The sequence below is a fragment of the Rhinolophus ferrumequinum genome, chromosome 16 (genome assembly GCF_004115265.2).
Source record: "Rhinolophus ferrumequinum isolate MPI-CBG mRhiFer1 chromosome 16, mRhiFer1_v1.p, whole genome shotgun sequence".
NCBI lineage: Eukaryota > Metazoa > Chordata > Mammalia > Chiroptera > Rhinolophidae > Rhinolophus > Rhinolophus ferrumequinum.
The window spans coordinates 64,377,162-64,396,787 of NC_046299.1; the positions used below are offsets into that span (position 1 = coordinate 64,377,162).

The 19,626-nt window shown below is 36.7% G+C and overlaps 1 protein-coding gene across 4 annotated transcripts in view; it reads right to left on the reverse strand.

The window, feature by feature from the left end:
• Positions 1 to 13,261: 13,261 nt before the first annotated feature.
• The window catches only part of PARG (poly(ADP-ribose) glycohydrolase), a 141,461-nt gene continuing 135,096 nt past the window's right edge, over positions 13,262 to 19,626 (reverse strand). For 3 of the 4 annotated variants that reach the window (XM_033130976.1, XM_033130974.1, XM_033130975.1), the window contains 2 exons: positions 15,012 to 15,140; positions 13,273 to 14,324 (listed from right to left, as the gene is read on the reverse strand). In XM_033130976.1, the coding sequence (XP_032986867.1) occupies positions 14,170 to 14,324; positions 15,012 to 15,140 (284 nt within the window). In that variant the 3' untranslated portion in view covers positions 13,273 to 14,169. Of the gene's footprint in view, positions 14,325 to 15,011; positions 15,141 to 19,626 lie in introns of all 4 variants that reach the window. The other variant, XM_033130973.1, reaches the window with a different exon arrangement.

A 19,626-nucleotide genomic window follows, 5' to 3' on the forward strand; every position in this document is an offset into this window, starting at 1 on the left:
GGTACCCTCGTGTTCTGCCTTGCCAACTCACAGAAGCGTCACACACCCTTTAGGGCCACACATTGCAATTAAAATAGTAGCCCAGAAAGAGTTAGATGGTGGAGCCTCACAAATGCAGGCTGGCCAGGCAGTGGACAATGGCCTTGGCTTCTTTTAAATAATTCAGAAGGACCTAGGAGCTCTTGCTGGAAAAAAGGCACTGAGCACAAAATACAGTGTTAGCAGGTCTTGTCGGCATGGGCTATCTAGAGGGAGCCTGGAAGCCGAGTCTGCACAGGAGACTGGCACATCTCCCATCTAAAGACTGTTGAATCAAGCCACAGATCCGTGGGGGCCTTCAAATGCACCATCTCTTACTTATTTTGAATTTTTATTCATTGGCTTTCCTCTTTGTATTTCACTTTAATGTCTTCAGATATATCCCCTGGATTTCAAACCGTCTAATCCAATCATTTAATCAACCTTTTCCATTTCTTTAGGTTTTAGTTGATTATTTTTCTAATCTGCCTAGTTATTCCCACTTCCTTATTGGCCCAAAGTTTAGTAATGCTAATGATTTTGCCATTATTGGCACCTGCCCTCAGATTAACCTTGTCTCTCCCATTTGCTTACTATTTGCTATTCCTAGTTTTAGTTTTAATTCAGTGGCAGGGAAGTGGAAGGGAGGTGGGATGTTTCAAGAACAAAAAAACCATAAAGGTATGTTATATCTAGAATATAGTTGTCTTTAGCATTTAATCCACTCTACTGCTGGAAACAGAATTCTCTGGGCCCCTTCATAGCCCCAATGTCTGGTAAACTTTAAAAATCCAGTACATGGAGTAAATGTTTATTGAATTAGGCTTACTATTTTTAAAAAATGAAGGGGGAGCTGATATTTTCTAATTTTATTATTATTAGTTTCATGTGTACAAAACAACATAATGATATGACATTTACACCCCTCACAAAGTGATAACCCCACCAAGTCTACTACCCCTCTGATGTCGTATATAGCTGTTACAATACCATTGACTGTATTCCCTCTGCTGTACTTGACATCCTGTGACTATATATTTTTAAATTATAGTTAGTATTCAGTATTATTTTATATGAGTTTCAGGTGTACAGTGTAGTGGTTAGCCATTTTCATAGATACATAAAGGTGCAGAGAATTACATTTCAACAGACTAGTGAAAAAGTCTCATGACCTTCACTACCATTAAAAGGCCCAGAAATACAGGTGTTCAATCATAGAACCTTGACACGACGCACTGAAACCCTACCAGAGGTCCCTATTGTTCTTACAGACTGAAATCTTCAGCCGTGCAAAGTCTGGCCCCATAATCAATTCACTATTCTCTCTCTTTTTTAAGAGACTCAATTTTTTAAGAGAAGTTTAACATTTACAGAAAAGTTAAGCAGATAGTACATAGAGTTAGTTCCCTCTTCCCCAGTGTCGGTATTCTTAACGTCTTAGATTAGTGTGGTATATTTGTAGCTGACAATCCACTAGTGATACATTATTATTAATACAGTGTTATGTGTTAGCGTTCACTCTTTGTATTGTAGAGTTCTACAGGTTTTACAAATGCATAATGTCATGTATCCACCATTACATTATCATAAAGTATAGTCATCACCCTAACAATCCCATGCTCCAAATTCTCACCTCTCCCCCCTCTTCTCTCCCTACTTCAAACTCCTGATAACCACTGATCTTTTTACTGTCTCTATAGTTTCACTTTGTCCAAAAGTCATATAGTTGGAATCATACAATAGGTAGCCTTTTCAGACAGGCTTCTTTCACTTAGCAATATGCATTTAAGGTTCTTCCCTGTCTTTTTGTGGTTTGGTTGCTCATTTGTTTTAATCACTGAATAATATTCCAATGTATGGATATGCCACAGTTTATCCATTCCCTTGGGCAATAATGAACGACACTGCTATACACATTCTCATGCAGGAATTTCTGTGGACGTAAGTTTTGAACTCATTTGGCGAAGTATCTAGGAATATCATTACTGGATCATATAGCAAGACTGTTTACCTTTGTAAGAAACTGCCAAACTGTCTTCCATAGTGGATGTACCATTTTGCATTCCCACCAGCAATGAGTGAGCATTCCTGTATTTCCACATCCTTAGCAGCATTCGGTATTGTCAGTGTTGTGAATTCTAGTGATTCCGATATATGTGTAGCCCTATCTCATTGTTGTTTTAATTTGCAATTCCCTAATGATATATAACATTGAGCATCTTTTTATATGCGTATTGGCTCCATCTGTGTACTTCTTTGGATTGATGTCTGTTCAGACTTTCCGCCCACTTTTGGGGGATATTTTTTTAATGCAGTTTTTAAAGCAGTTTAGGTTCACAGCAAAATTGAACAGAAGATTTCCCATATACCCCAAGTCCCGACATATGCAGTTCCCCTCTCTAGAAACATCCTGCACCAGAACGATACATTTGTTAACAACTGATAAACTTTCATTGACACATTATCATCATCCAAAGTCCATCGCTTACATTAGGGTTCACACTTGGTGTTATACAGTCTATGGTTTGGACAAATGTATAATGAATGGCATGTATTCACCACTATAGCATCATACAGACTAGTTTTACTGCCCTAAAAAGCCACTGTGCTTCAACTATGTATCCCTCCCTCCACCTAATCCCTAATCGGGCAACCACTGATCTTTCTACTATCTCCATATTTTTGCCTTTTTCAGAATGTCATGTAAGTGGAATCATATAGTATGTAGCCTTTTCAGATTGGTTTCTTTCACTTAGTAATATGCATTTAAATTTCCTCCATGTCTTTTCATGACTTGATAGCTCATTTCTTTATAGTGCTGAATAAAATTCAATTGTCTGGATGTACTGGAGTATATTTATCCATTCACCTACTGAAGAACACCTTGGTTGCTTCCAGTTTTGGCAAAATTTTATGAATGAAGCTGCTATAAACATCCATGTACAGGTTTCTTTGTGGACACAAGTTTTCAAATGGGTAAATTGGTACTGGATAAATACCAACGAGTGTGATTGTTGGATCGTATGGTAAGAGTATGTTTAGTTTTGTAAGAAATCACCAAACTGTTTTCTAAAGTGGCTGTATCATTTTACATTCCCACTAGCAATGAATGAGGGTTCCTGTTGCTTCACATTCTCACGAGTATTTGGTGTTGGCAGTTTTAGATTTTCACCATTCTAATAAGTATGTAGTGTTTCTTCTTCTTAATTGTTTTCTTATTTTTGGGTTTTGAGAGGTCTTTGTACATTTTGGATACAAGTTTTTTGTCAGATACTTGTATGTGGTTTGCAAAGACTTTCTCCTAGTCTGTGACTTGTCTTTTCATTTCTTTAAATAGTGCCTTTTGCAGAGAAGTTATTCATTTTAATGAGGTCCAACCTATCTATTTTTTCTTTCAGGGATGGTGTTTTTCGTGGTGTATCTAAAAACTCATCACCAAATCAAAGTCACTTAGATTTGGGCCTCTGTTATCTTCAAGACATTTTACAGTTTTGCGTTTTACATTTAGTTTATGATCTACTTTTAGTTAATTTTGTAAAAGGTGCAAAAGTGTCTAGATTTTTTTCATGTGGGTGTCCAATTTGAACATTTGCTGAAATAACTATCCTTTCTCCACTGAATTGCCTTTGCTCCTTTGTCAAAAGTCAGTTGACTATATTTTTGTGGTTCTGTCTCGGGGCTCTCGTACTCTGTTCCATTGATCTATTAATCTATTATTTTGTTAATACCACAACGTCTTGATTACCGTACTTTATAGTAAGACTTGAAGTCAGGCCATGTCAGCCTGCCGGTGTTCAGTATTGTGTTGGTTATTCTGGGTCTTTTGTCTTTCCATATAAACTTTAGAAGCAGTTTGTCTATATCCAAAACTAACTCACTGGGATTTTGATTGAGGTTGTATTCAATCTATAGATCAAGTTTTGCCATCTTAACAATATTGAGTCTTCCTGTCTGTGAACATGGAATATCTCTCCATTCATTTAGATTGTCTTTGATTTGTTTCATCAGAGTTTTGTAGCTTTCCTCAGACAGACCTTGTACATATTTTGTGAGACTTATACCTATAGTTTATTTTAGGGGTGCTAATGTAAATGGTACCATTTTTAATTTCACATTCCAATTGTTTGTTGCTGGTATATAGCAATGCAACTGATTTTTAAATGTGAACCTTGTATCCTGCAGCCTTATTATATAAGCTTATATTAGTTCTGGGAGGTTTGTTTGTCATTTCTTAGGGATTTTCTACATAGATAATTATGTCTTTGGGAACAAAGTTAGTCTTATTTCTTCTTTCCCAACCTATATAACCTTTTTCTGACACTGCATTAGCTGGAACTGGAAGTCCAATGATGTGGCATAGGAGTGGTGAGAGAGATCTTTGCCTTGATCCTGATCTTGGGAGAAAGCATCTAGTTTCTCAATATTAAGTATGATGTTAGCTATGGACATTTGTAGATTTTTAAAAATCAAATTGAGAAAGTTCCCCTCTATTCTTACTTTGCTGAATTTATCATGAATGTCTTGCATTTTGTCAAATGCTTTTTCTTCTATTGATATGATCCTAAGACTTTTCTTCTGTAGCCTGTTGATGTGATATATTACATTAATTGAACAAGCCTTGCATACCTGGGAAGAATCTCACTTGGTCATGGTGTATAATTCTCTACTATAATACTGAATTGTATTGCCTAATAGTTTGTTAAGGATTTTGCAGCTATATTCATGAAGGATACTGGTCTGTAGTTGTTTGTGTTTTTACTGTCTTTGTCTGGGTTTTGTATCAAGGTAATAAAACAAAGTGGGAGGTTTTCCCTCCTCTTCTATTTCCAGGAAGTGATTGTATAAATATGTTGTTAATTCTTTAACATCTGGGCCTGATTATTGCTTTGTGATAGTTATAAAATTACAAATTCATTTTCCTTAATTGTTACAGATCATTCAAATTACAAATTTTATACTGGGTGAGTTGTAGTTTTTTTTTGAGGAATTGGTCCACTTAATCTACATTGTCAAATATATGTGTAGAATTGTTTGCAGAATTCCATTATTATCCTTTAATGTCTGAAGGGTCTATTGTGGTATTCCTTATTTCATTCTTGATATTAGTAATTTGAGTCTTTTCTATATTTTTTCTTTCAGTCATGTGAGAGGTTTGTCAATTTTATTGATCTTTTCAAAGAACCAGCTTTTTGTTTCATTTGAGTTTCTCTATTGATTTTTGTTTTTCTATTTCATTAGTTTCTGCTCTTTACTAATATTTGCATTCTTCTTGAGTTTATTTTGATTTCCCCCCCTAGTTTCTGGAGGTAGGAGCTTAGATTGATTTGAGTCTTTCCTCTTTTCTAATGTACGTATTTAGTTTCATAGATTTCCTTTTCAGCACTGCTTTAGCGTATCTCACATATTTTGATATATATATTTTTAATTCAGTTCAATATATATATATATTTTAATTTCCCTTGAGACTTTAACCCATGGATTATTTAGAAGTGTGTTATTTAGTTTCTAAGGGTTGGCTACTTTCTTTTTATCTTTCTGTTATTTATTTCTAGTTGATTTCATTGTGGCCAGAGGACACATTTTATATGATTTCAATTCTTTTAAATTTGTTGAATTTTGTTTTATGGCTCAGCAATGGCCTACCTTGCCTTATATTCCACAGGTACTTGAAAAGATTGTGCATTCTTCTGTTGTTGACTGGAGTGTTTTATAAGTGTTATGGAGATCTTGGTGAATGATGGTGTTGTTGAGTTGTATATTCTTGCTGATTTTCTATCAAATTGCTCTATCAACTATTGAAAGAGGGGTTTTGAAATCCCTAATTATCATTGTAGATTTATCTGTTTCCCTTAGTTTCTATCAGTTTTTTCTTCACATATCTTTCAGGCCTACTGTTTTGTTCATAAACATTTAGAATTCCTATCATCTTGGTGGATTGACTTTTATCATTATGCAATATCCCTCCCAGTCCCTAACTTTCCTTGCTCTTAAGTCTACTTATTTAATATGAGTATATCACTGCTGTTTTCTTTTGATTAGTTTGCAAGGTGTATATTTTATTCCATCCCTTCACTTTCAACCTACCTATATCATTATATTTTAAGTGAGTTTCTTACACTTTGTATGGTTGGGTCATACTCGTATTCTTTTTTAGACAATTTTTCTAAAAAATAAATTTTATTGGGGGACAATGTGTTTCTCCAGGGCCCATCAGCTCCAAGTCGTTGTCCTTCAATCTAGTTGTGGAGGGCACAGCTCAGCTCCAAGTCCAGTCACCGTTTTCAATCTTTAGTTGCAGGGGGCGCAGCCCACCATCCCATGTGGGAATTGAACCAGCAAAATTGTTGTTGAGAGCTCGCGCTCTAACCAACTGAGCCACCTGGCTGTCCCCTCGTATGTGTGTTTTTTTTTAATCCACTCTGCCAATATCCATCTCTTCCACTTAATGTCTTAATGTATAGTTAATGTAACTATGATGCATGAATATTTAAGTCTGCCATTATTTTTCATTTTCTGCTTGTTCTCTACGTTTAAGATTTTTGGTTTTTTTCCTGCCTATTTGTGGGTTAACTGAACATTTTTTGAAATTCAATTTTGATTTAACTATAGTGTTTTTTAGTATATTTCTTTCTATACTCTTTAGAGTGGTTGCTCCAGGTATTATATTATAGATACATAATTTATCAGTCTACTGATGTCAACAGTTTATCAGTTTGAGTGAAGTATAGAAACCTTACCTCACTTTACCCTCCTGTTTATAATTGTCTTATTTCCTCTATATACATTGAAAAACACAATAGACAGTTAAAATTTTTGCTTCAACAAACATAATTTAGAAAACTCAAGAGAAGTGTATTGTGGTTATCCATATTGTTACTTTTTCTATTCTTCTGTCCTGATGTTCCAAGATTCCTTTTTTTTTTTTTTTATCATTTCCTTTCTGTTTCGATAACTTCCTATAATCATTCTTTTAGGGCAGGTCTGCAGGAAACAAATTCTCTTAGTTTTTCTTCATCTGATGATGTCGTGATTTCCTCTTCATTCCTGAAGCATTTTTTTGCTTGATATAGAATTCTGCATTGACAGTTTTCTTTCAGCATCTGAAAAGTGTTGTGCCACTTCCTCCTGACCTTCATTGTTCCTGATGAGAAATACATTGTCATTTGAATTGTGTTTGTCTTGTTCGTAATATGTCATTTCTCACTGCTTTAAAGATTTTGTTTCTTTTTTTTTTTTGGTTTTCAGAAGTTTGACTATATGAATTTTGGTGTGATTTTTTTTTTTTTTCAGATTTATTCTGTTTGAAGTTCACTCAGCTTCTTGATTCTATAGGTTTGTCTTTTGCTAAATTTGGGAGACATTCAGAAAGTATGCTTTCAATTCCTTTTTCAGTCCCCACATTCTTTCTCCTCTCTGTGACTCCAATGATACGTTAGATCATTTCTTACAGTCTCAAATGTCCCTGAAGCTCTATTTATTATTATTCTTCAGCCTGTTTTTTCTGTTGTCTCAGATTGGCTAATTTCTATTGTTCTACCTTCAAGTTCAAGTTCACTGACGCTTTCATCTGTCCTCTCTATTCTGCTGTTGAGCTCATCCATGGAGATTTTTTTTGGTTTTTTGGTTGTTATTCTAAAATTTCCATTTGGTTATTCTTACGTCTTCTATTTCTTTGTTGAGATTTTCTATTTCCTTGCTGAGACTTCCTTTCTTTTATTTCAAGTGTTCATATCTGCTTGTTGAAACATTTTTATGATGGCTGCTTTAAAATCCTTGTCAGATAGTTCTGTGTCATCTCAATGTTGCTCTCTGTTGTCTTTTCTCATTCAAGTTGAGATGTTCCTGGTTCTTGGTATAAGTGATTTTTCATTGCAAGTTGAATATTTTTGATATTATGAGACTTCAGATCTCATTAAATCCTGGGTTTTAGCAGGCCTTCTCTGATACCTATTTGAGCTGGTCTCTGATACCACTCCATCTGGGGAGCAAGACATTGCCTCATTATAGCCAGGTGGAGACGGAAGTTCAGGTTCTCCTCTCTGCCTCAGCAGACATACAGAGGACTCCCTGTCACTGCTGGGGGACTTCAGGCTCCACCATAGGTTACACTGATATAATCCTGGCTAGGAAGAGGAGCACCCAGTGACTCCTCCCTGTGTATCCTTCACTGACAATTCAGGATGGAAGTGTTTAAGGGGCCTCAATTCTTCCAAGCAGTGGTGTCAAGTTCTGACTCTATTATCAGAGATAACTTTGATATCTGACTCTCGTATCGAAGGCTTCCTCTGATACCGCCTAATGGGAAGTGGGAGTGGAGACTCATTAACTCCAGATGGAGGTAGAAGTTCGGTGTTCCCTACTCACACTGCATTGGGGAAAGAACCTCTTTACATGACGATTGGGGTGCTTTGTTATAACCTGAAAAGGATGGAAATCTAGGCTCTACACATTATCTGTGCTGGTGGGGCCTGTTTTTCCTATGGTGTTTAGCTACAGTAGAGCAGTTATTATATAAAAGTTTTCTCTCTCATTATGCTGTCCCTTTCCTGGTCTGTTGGCCAGAGAAAGCAGGCTTTCTTGGGCCTTTATCTGTATTCAGAATTTCTGGGTTGTCACTTTCTCCAGTAGTCAGCACGGGATGTATGAAGCAAGAAGGAAATCCAGGGAACTCACCACTGTATTGTTCCTTGGTTCCGCAGATCTCCTGACCAGTCTGCCTTCTTCTCTTCCACCTTTCATCGTCTTATGTTTGTTTTATGCATCATGTTCAGAAGCTTTAGCTGTACTTAGCAGGAAAAATAGGGAAAAGTCTGTTGACTCCATCATTTGGAATCAAAAGTCCTTTCTCTATTATTTTAATGTGTGTGTGTGTGTGTGTGTGTGTGTGTGTGTGTGTGTGGTAATGTCTTTAAGACATTCATTTACAGATGAAATATGCCTGGGATGAACTTCAAAATAATTTTGGGCAAGTAATGGGTAGGAATATAGAGCAAGTAAGATTAGCTATGAATTGATAATTATTGATGGGTCATACTTATACGGGGGTTCATAACCCTATTTTGTTTTGTATGTCTGAAATTCTCCTTAAAAAGCAAAACATTTCCTGACTACCCACTTGAAGTCCTATCACACAGGCTCTTATGTGTGCTCTCCGATACAGTATAAACTTGATGACAACAACCCAATCTATTTTGGTCACAACTGCAGCTCCAAAGCTTAATAAAAGTGACTGGCGTATCGTTAGGTGGCATTCTAATTACCATATTTCTTCAAATATAAGATGTCATAGATTATAAAATACCTTTATTTTCTGTACCATGAAAAAAAAATACTGCAAAGTAGATTATGATACACCACAAATTTTTAGAAGTATTTGGATTTCAGATGCCACATGTGAAAAAAATGTTCATTTTGGAATTAATGAAATACGTTATTTGTGGAACAAATGAAGACTCTGAAATACTGTGCTTCATACATGTTCAAGAGCACATTAGCATATATATTTTAGGCTTTACCAATTCTACAGTGAGTATATTTCTTCCCAAATACTGACATTTTAAGTCTAAGTTTATAGGTTACTGTTACAAACCTTAACCAAAAATGCAACATTACAACATGACGGTCTCTACCTTCTCACCACCAAGGAACCCTTTTATTATTTTATCCGCAAGGTCTCCGTATTTTGAAATACTTTGGTATCAAGTAAAATTCATTAGGTAAGCTAATTTTCTTCATTTTTCGATTAAATGTGTAGTGTTCAGACTGAGGCAATATAATTACAGCTAAAATTAAAGAAACATGACCTTTTACCTACCCTGTATGGACTCACCTACAGGTAAAAATAACATTTCCATTAGTAAATCTACTTTTTAGCTTCAAGTGCTACTTTCTCAGAATCCAAGAACCAGTGGAATTGAGATGGCAGGAACTCAACATGGCAGGGACTGAATGAAGCAAGATGGGCTTTTTAGGTAGCCCATCTGAACATTATAAGTTAGGCCCTTTGTTTACACACTCTCCAACTGAGGAAGCTGTGTAAGCGAGTTCACTGTAGTGAACTGACATGGCACAGGGTTCTATTCAGGTTTCTAAATTGATAGCATAAAACTTCAACTGGTTTTTCTAGCTTGAATTGGAACAGCATAGTGAAAAGAAAATACTATTTGTAGGGTTTTAGATCACTTACCCTCTCTTTTAGATCTTGTCTTTGGTCTGAGGGCAGAGGAAAAGTCATTCGTCTTTGTACCCCTGAGAGTTCAGTACCCCTGAGATTGCCCAGAGAAGGCGCTCATAAGTGTCTATGGATATGGTAATGGATGGAAGGAGTGTCCTCAGAACCTTCAAGACATCTTCCCTGTCCCTGATTCGACCTCTCTTGAGGGAAGATGAAAATTAGGAAAGGGGAATGAACACTAGGAAACATGACCTCAGGAACCTGGCAAGGAAGAAAAACGAATGCAGTCAGAATTCTCTTGACCATTGGAATGTTCCTCATGCCAACGACCATCTCTACATGCATAACACCTAATGTGGAATAACAAATCTACATGTAAAAACTCACCAAATGCCCAAGACACACTCTAGATTGTTCAAATGAGAGCATGCACATGAAATCTCAAAAGTAGCATAATGATTTGAGGAAAAAAGGTGATGACAAAGAGACCAGAATTTCTTTATTCTCTCCCTACAAAAATCATGGAAATATTAGCAGACTCTCCTTATCCCCAAATTCAAAGCCATCATGACACATTAACCCTACACTTAAACTGAAAAACTAAATCCAGCGATCAGATGCACACACACAGTTCGGGCCGTCTTGTTTGGGAAACCACCCCCTGAAGGCTCAGTGATCCGTGTGTGACCCGGTGAAGGCGGCCCAAGGGCGCTGTGCTGTGGCACAAAGAACAGCAGTGGGTCAGTGGATTTTAGCAGCTTGTCCTAGTAAGTATCATTGTTCTAGTATCAGCCCAGCCCCAAAGGACAGGATTAAATATTCTGAGCTCAGATTCCAGGAAGGGCCAGTCCTTTCCCTTCCGTCAAGACAAAGGACTGGGGCTGATCCACAGGGTGGACAGAAGAAAGTACAGGGCCTCTAAACCTTATTTATTTTTAAAGCAGACACACTAGGATTCAGGGCTTCCTTACATCAGGAAAAACGCCACGAACATGCAGCCACACAGATCGGAGAAGACGGTGAGAATCTATGTAACTGCTTCTCTTCAACCCAACAAAGTCTTTGCTCTATCATATTCTCGCAGTGGGAGAGCTTAATCAATACTGTTTCCAAAGCAATTATAGTGGTTAAGTAGCTGCACAGCAATCATGGAGCTTGCTTAGATTTCCTTTCCAATCTCTTTTAAATACTGATTTGGTATGCCTGCCCTTAATGTCACTTCACCCAACAAAGAAAGAGATAATTCTCTCTCAGCGATGATTTAAATTACTCCACTGACAACTAGTCATTCACGATGGAGAATAAACTATACTAGGAACTTGGTAGAGATAAAGAGTATCAGAGCCTTTGCTCTTATCAGATCCCCTTCAGAGATGACAAAGCAAATCTCCTTTCCTAATGAACTGCTGGAGGTTGAGATGATATTTCCTAACCTCTGGGCATCTGTTAGCTCATTGGAAAAATGTGTAAAGCAAATATGTAAAGCATTTTAGCATAGTAACTATTATACATTAGGTGCTCCATAAATGTTTCCTGATCAACTAGGATAGTCGGCATTTACTGAGCACCAACTATGTGCCAGACGCTATGACTGTTACTTTACATACAGTATTTCCTGATACGTGCTAATAGCCCATTTTCTAGATGAGTTAAATAAGGCTCAGAAACTTAGTTTATTTAGAGAAGGTTAAAATGTTAGCTGGGGATGTGGCTAGCACCTGAACCCAGTTAGTCTGATTTAAAATCTCATGCCCTTTCCATTCTTCCACCATGTTTCCTTAAACTGTTATTGTACATTTGAGTGGGCTAGATAGAAAGTAAAAAGCAAGTGAGTATGTTAAAAACCTAAGAATTCTAAACTAAAAATATCTTTTTATGTCTCAATTGATTAGAGGGATAAACACATGAAATAAACCAATAAACCCCAAATGAAAGAGAATAAAAGGTGCTGTTAAATGTCTTAGAATAGATACAAATGTTAATTAGATGACTGATTTTTTTTTTCTTTTCTCTGAACAAAGTAATCATGTTCCCTCCAACTTTCTCCCTCCTCAAAAAATGGACATTAGTTCTTGTAGTGTTCCATCTGATCAAACTGTCCCAATCCTAGAATGTACTGGGACAAAGAACTTGGTAGGTTTTACTCTTGGAAACCTCTCTACAGCGAGAGAAGCAATCAGTTAGGTGGCCTAGTCACTAAGCCTGGTCAGCAATATGAGCGGAGTCACAGATTCTATGTTCTGGAGTGGAGGCTGGGTGGTCTTCTTACCTAGACTTAATTAGTTATCTACCATATGAACCATCCTGTACTTTTCATGCAGTGTTTTAAAGAACTATTTAATTAGTCTTGGGGCTGGGTAACAGGGAAAGAATATGGAGACAGAAAAAAGAAAATGTCAGTATGAATATTGACGAAAGCACAGAATGGGCTGGGAAGGAAACAGAAGACTTTCATACCAGCCAGACACCTCGGACTTAGATGATTTAAATCTTAGTTACTACGGCAGAGAACTTCGTTAATAAGTGGCTGTCTTCAGCTGCCAAATTCCATTAACTGCTCAATCTCTACATAAACCAAAAGAGTTACAGACATTGGTCAAGCCCCCATTGTTTTCCCTGCCAATACTGATACCAGGAGTTCGGACAATCTACCAAAACTCCTCATAATAGGATTTGACCTCCAATAGCTTTTCCTGACAGTTGACTAGACTAGAACTTCAACAGTAAAATAAGTGCTTTTGTGATTAAGTTCTACTCTCCATTAACACAGGATTGATATTGGCTTTCACTTTAACTTTTGAAAGATATTATTATTTATGTTTGTTGCCAGTTTTAATGGATTCAATTGTAAGTAAAGGATTTTAAACAGAGCCCCTGATAAAGCTTAAACATAATCATTTCCCACAATTCCAGTTTTATTCAGATTTTTATGTGCTTGCACAGAGACACACTTAAAGAATATATACATATATATATATACACACACATATATATACACATATATATACACATATATGTGTGTGTGTGTATGTATATGTATATATATATAAAATATAGATGATAAGGGAGTTTCTGACAAATGACTGTTAATGAAACTTTATTAACTATATAACCTTTGAATACCAGAGAAAACTTCAATATGTACAAATCAGCACAAAGTTCCCAGTTCTTAAACTTTGGTTATATGAATATGCCTCAAGCACCAAGGAATAAACAATCATCCTAATTTAAAAAGAAAAAAAATCCCAAGAAACAACAAAATCTTCAACTCTCTTGAATCTTTTTTAACACCATTTGGGGGAAATTCTGTTTTATCCTACTTTTCCTTCCATCTTGGTCAGTTTCCAGAAACATCAATAAAAACTGATCAGGTGAAAAAAGGATAGACAAACCATAACAGATAAAGGAACTATTTCTATTCTGTCTTAAATACAAAACTGTTTTAACCTAGGAGATTTGCATTATATAACATGTATGAATAAAACCCCAACTCTTAATTTTCAAAATTGAAAACCTCAAACACAATCATAGTGAGAGTTGGAAATGAAAGGCTCACAGGAGCTTTAGTAAAACCAGTTAAAGAGATTCTTGGATTTCAACTTCTTCCCTGGCATCACTGCCATCTGCTAGCAGCAGAGGCAATTTGTATAATATACAGACATCAAAAACCTAACAGGCTGAGACTACCTTTCATGGGATTTCACAAGAAACCTGAGGGGTAAAAGAAAACACAGTCAAAGAATGAAGACTGGAACAGAAAAAACTGGAAAGAAAATCTAAGCCTACATAAGTCAGGATGGAGGGGGCTCAGATGTACACACGACAACTGCATGTGTGTGGAAGGGATTGCATCCTTGTGTACAAGTGTGGATTATATACACATTTATATTAAGTTAAGTCAGTTTACATATTACAGCCGACAATTCAAACAGGCTTTTCTGCTAAGAAGAGGGTGGTGGTCCTGTTCCCTGTGCTGCTCAGGCCCCAGGCCTCTGTCCTGGCTGGCTGGCGGCCTCTGCACTGGACTCCACAGCGTGGTATATGAATGGGTAAAGCTTGATGTCAGGTCCAGGGGTGGAACAGTTTCTGCATTCTTCATTGTAATATCGTAGCAACAGCTTATATACTTCTCCTGGAGAATAAAAGGCCAGACCAATTTGCACATTAAGGGATGGAGATGGATAAAACTACTAAAGAACATGATGGATAAAACTACTATCTTAATCTAAATAACACAGGCTAAAATTTGACTTCCAAAAATAGAGTAGGAATTTCATATGCTTGAAGGCTTTCCTGACATAAAATTAAAAAAAAAAATACCTTAAAGAAACTACTTATTAGCTTCTGATTACAACAGGGAGCACACATTATATCATCCACGCATCTTTTTGGGAGTTGGTGACAACTCTGACTCTACATTCAGCTCCCACGGTCACAAGGCCTCTCACGGACAGCTGAAACACACCAGATGAGCATGCTGGCACGTCTCAGAAATATGACTCAGGGAGGCCACTTAGGTTTGAACTTACCCTCCCACACCGTCCCTCTTGTGGCTTTCTATACACACAAACATAAAAATGGTCACCAACTGCAGCTTCTTGGCCTTACTTTAGTCAGCTGACACGCTCTTTCAAGACTGGGGATAACACTTTCCCAGAAAGACTGATTCTACAAATGTTGCCTCTCTAAGACTGTGTACCCCCAACCCTCACAATCACACTTTCATTTTTTCTTATTCACTGTGGTCCGTCCAGATGTAGCAGACGTCCCTCCTGCTAAACCCACCTAAATACCAGTGACAAGACTCCCTCCTACTCACCGACAGTCAGTCTCCTCTCCCTAAGGAAGGTGTGCATGCTATAAATGTCTCTCATCAATTCTGAGTCCCCAAAGGTGAAATAAACCACATCTCGCTCAGTTACAGCAGCTGCCAGGATCTGGAGTAAGGCTAGCAGAGAGAAAAAAACGCAGCTATATTATGACACTTCCCATCAAGACATCTTTAGTTCTTTCAACCTGCTAAATTACAGCTCGTGCGCCACAGCTCCATTCTGCATTAAAGATTTATAAACCTAACATACACATTATTAGAAATGGCAAATACAGGATGGGTATAAATCATCTAGTTGTGTGACTTTTCAGACATGCTGCTGAGAATGTCATTAAGCCACAGAATTCCCACTCAGGCACCTGGGTGGGAAAACAAATAGAGGAAGGACATTTAAGGTAGTCCAGTCAAGACACTAAGGTCATATTTTCTGGCTTATGTTGATCTGGAACTAAAATTTCTGTTCTTGCTTGATTTAATTATTTTGTCTTATTACATAGTCACTGGTCTTTTCTATCACAGGAGTCTTTGATTTTCCCTGACCAATGTAACTGGGAGGTTCTAATGGTTCTAATGTTCTCATTAACCCTATCGCAAGCATCTCAAAGTGGGTGAAAGCACACGCTCATCCCTCCCTGCACTCACTTCACCCAATCACTGCAGCAAGCAGTGAACGTTACCGCAAACACTGGATGGGAACCTGGTGTGCTGGAATGGCAAAATCATTGAGAATCACTGTCCCCAGGAATCAGTTACAAATCACTGAGCCTCAAGTATGGTTCCAAAAATTAAGTTCTTTTATAATCTTCATCTCAACAGACAAAATTTATTTTAAATAACAACAAAACTGAACATGGGTACAATAAATGGCCTTTTGCTAGTTATATATCTTTTTCTTTCATAAAAGGGGAAGAGGGAATCAAACTAAAATAGGATAGGTTTTATACAGTTTTGATTTTTGAGGGCAAGTTAATATTCTACATATTCAAAAAATAAAATTAAAACAATAAGAATGGAAATGAAGAGGAACCTATACTTGAAAGCAAACTAAAACAAATGAGCCTAATTTTATTTTAAAAGAATAACATGACTACACTGAAGGGAAAGGAAAAAGCAAAGAATGAAAGAACTAATCCAAGTAGCTTATGAATACAATATTTGACTAATATACCCTCAGTCTTAGGCAAGAAAGAAAGAATTACAAACAAATCTCCAACTCTTCTTACTAGGTTTGCTTACCATAGTGGTATAGGCAAAGCAATCCTGAAAATATTTTTAAATATTTTTCAGGATTGAGCAAAAGAGTAAATGTATTGACATTGTTGGGAGCTGAGGTTCTCTCTGTGGAAGACAGGACACACAAACATGGAATGGGAAAAGACAAAAAAATAACTCTGGGAGAATGGACTTGAAATGGAAGGCACTGGTGTGTACTCATGATATCTAAGACATGTCCATTTATGTGTATGTGTGTGTGTGTGTGTGTGTGTGAGAGAGAGAGAGAGAGAGAGAGAGAAAGAGAGAGAGAGAGGAGAGAGAGAGAGAGGGAGAAAGGAAGAGGGTGAGAGAGAGAGAGAAGATGGAGAGAGAGAGAGAGAACATTTCTTAGGTTTGTCTGTTGAAAAAGCCAAAAAAGAAGACATCCCAGTAGCAATAAGCACACCTAAGTGCTCATATCTTGGTATCTAATTCCATTTACCCTAAAAGGAGCTGGATTTCATGATTTAGACAGGATAGGTACAAGACAAGCCCAAAATATTTTACGAGAAAGTAAAAAAAATGCTCAGAAAATGATGGGGGAAAAATTGATGGGAGCCTGTCACAAGGATACAGGAGCCAATTTGAAGAAGCAGCTTCCATTAGCCAAATCTGGACAAGCTAAGCACCCAAATGTTAAGTACAGTAATAAATTACAAACCACTGAAAAAATATGAATTCTTGAGATGACAATGATACTACATAATACATAAATAAAGGAGAGAAAGGTTGGTCTTGCCAAAGACCAACCAGTAAGTGTGGAGGGAGTGTTAGAATGAGATAATTCTCTTTTTGCAACCATCACAGTAAAGACTGGATCAGGCAAAAATCATTAAACGATGCTAAATCTAAGGGAAATCTGATCTTAAAGTTTCTTCCCACAGACTGCTTATTAACTACAAGAAAGAGAAAAAACTCAGTATCTACATACTGGAGAAATCAGACAACACCCTGACTGAAAAATCAGACAACACCGGTGGGGTCAGATGTCATCAAGTGCCTCTAAACACTATCACCTATGCACTGCTGAGACCAAGAAAGCATAACCTCAACCTAATCATGAGAAACAGCAGACAAACTCAAGGAATACTGTATTCTTCAAACATGATAATGTCGTAAGAGAGGCTATGGAATACTCCAGATTCAAAAGGAGGCTAAAAGACATGACAATTAAATGTAATGCCTGACTGTAGACTCTGTATTGGAGGGCAAAAAGCTGTAAATGATTCTATTAGGATACCTGCCAAAATTGGAACATAGATGACAGAGCAGATAAAAAAACTCAATCAATGTATAATTATGAACTTAATAACTACAATGTGTTTATATAAGAAAATATTTTACTCTTAGGAAACACACAGAAGTATTTAGGCAAAGGAGCATAATGTATGTAACCTAAGCTCAAATGGTTCAGAAAAAAATTGTATGTGTATATATTTATACATATATAGATACACATATATGTACAAGGTGTGATCACAAAATACGGTGAATGTTTAAATAAAAAAAAATTATCACAGTAAAAGATACATGCCATTAATCCCCCTCAAAAAACCTCCCCCTTGCTTCAAACACACTTATCAATATTGTTCTTCCCACTTTCTGAAAAAATTCTCGAAGTCCTCTTTTGTGAGTGTCTTTAGTTGTGCTGTCGTGGCTGCCTCAATGTCCTGAATCGATTCAAAACATTCATTTTTCATGGTCATTTTGACTTTGGGAAAGAGCCAGGAAGTCACACGGTGCCAGATCCAGTGAATACAGTGGATGAGGACACTCTGTAATGTTCTTATTTGACAGAAATTGCTGTATCAGAAGTAATATGTGACATGAGCATTGTCATGATGAGGATGAACTAAAGACACTCACGAAAGAGGACTTGCAGAAGTGCTTCAGAAAATGGCAAGAATGATGGGATAAGTGTGTTCGAAGCAAGGGAGAGTATTTTGAGGGGGATTAATGGCAATGTGTCTTTTATTGTAATAATTTTTTTAAATTTAAACATTCACCATTTTTTATCACACCTCGTATACATACATATACAGAGGTGTTAATTTTACTTTTTCTAACTATTATAAATTTGAAATTATTTATAAATAAAAAGTTTTAATTATGTAGGAAGGAAAAATATTTTTAAATTGAACTAGTAAATTTGACATAGTTGAGTATCCCCAGATTTTAGAAGGTATCTAAGACACTTTACTATATGTGAGATTCTAAAACACCAAAGTATTTCCTAATTTCCAAACTACTATTTATTGAGTATCCACAACACGTGAAGTACCATGACAAGGCCTCATTAGTCTCAGAGTATTGGAAGTAATTAATCTCAAAATACAGATGTTTTAATTAAAACTGCTCAACCAACTTACACATACATTAAAGCTTCAGTACACTCAATTTCAAAAGGTTCCAAATTAACCTAAACTACACATAAAAATGGAAACTAATAAATCGTCATCTTCCTCTACCAAGAGGTATCATTTCTTATCTTTTAGTTTGAATGAAAATTTGACTTTAAGTATTTCCTATTTAAAAAAAGAGGAGACCCAAAGAAATGTCCTTTTAGTCCTACTTCCTTCTTACATATAGAAATACTAGATCAGTGGTCATTTGCCATATATAAAAATGAAATATTAATAAAAACATTTAAAATTTATCTCCCTATAGAATTTATTTTTAAAATGCTTCACAGGCCATTTTGTCCCTGTGGATAGGCTCTTAGAGTGAAGCTTGACAGAGCTACAAAAAAGAGGCTGGATCCTAATGAGAGACACCAATTCATGTCACATTCTTGATTTCACATCTGTTTCTGTTTGGGTTCACAATAAGTAATACAGCCCGTGTTAGACAAGCTGGGACTGGAGACAGCAGACCTCATTCAGTCCTCACCCCTCTGCCAGCTACCGAGCTCTATGACTTTAGCCAAGTCACTGAACTCTCCTTCCCACATTTCCTCAGCTACGCAATGAAGTTCAATCAGATCACTAAAGACTCTTTCAGAGGGTAGGATTCCATAATCTCTTCTACAATCTTTTCCTTGCATTAGACTATAAATATACAAATGAAATTTTCAGAAATATAAATTAATCTTCACCCTGATACATCAGGAATCACTAACAAGAGATCATTTTAAACAAAACTGTCTTCAGACCTCACAATCTACAACATCACCAAGACCTTTGCAAATCTAGAGAATTGTGTCTCATAATTTAAGTGAACTCTCCTGCATCACAAATCTAATAGGATGTGTGGACCTACTCCAAGTATGATATAAAAGCATTAAATTCTAACTTCAAGCACAACTAGGTGCCAAAATAATCACTTAAATTAACCTGCAGGGAACCTGGTT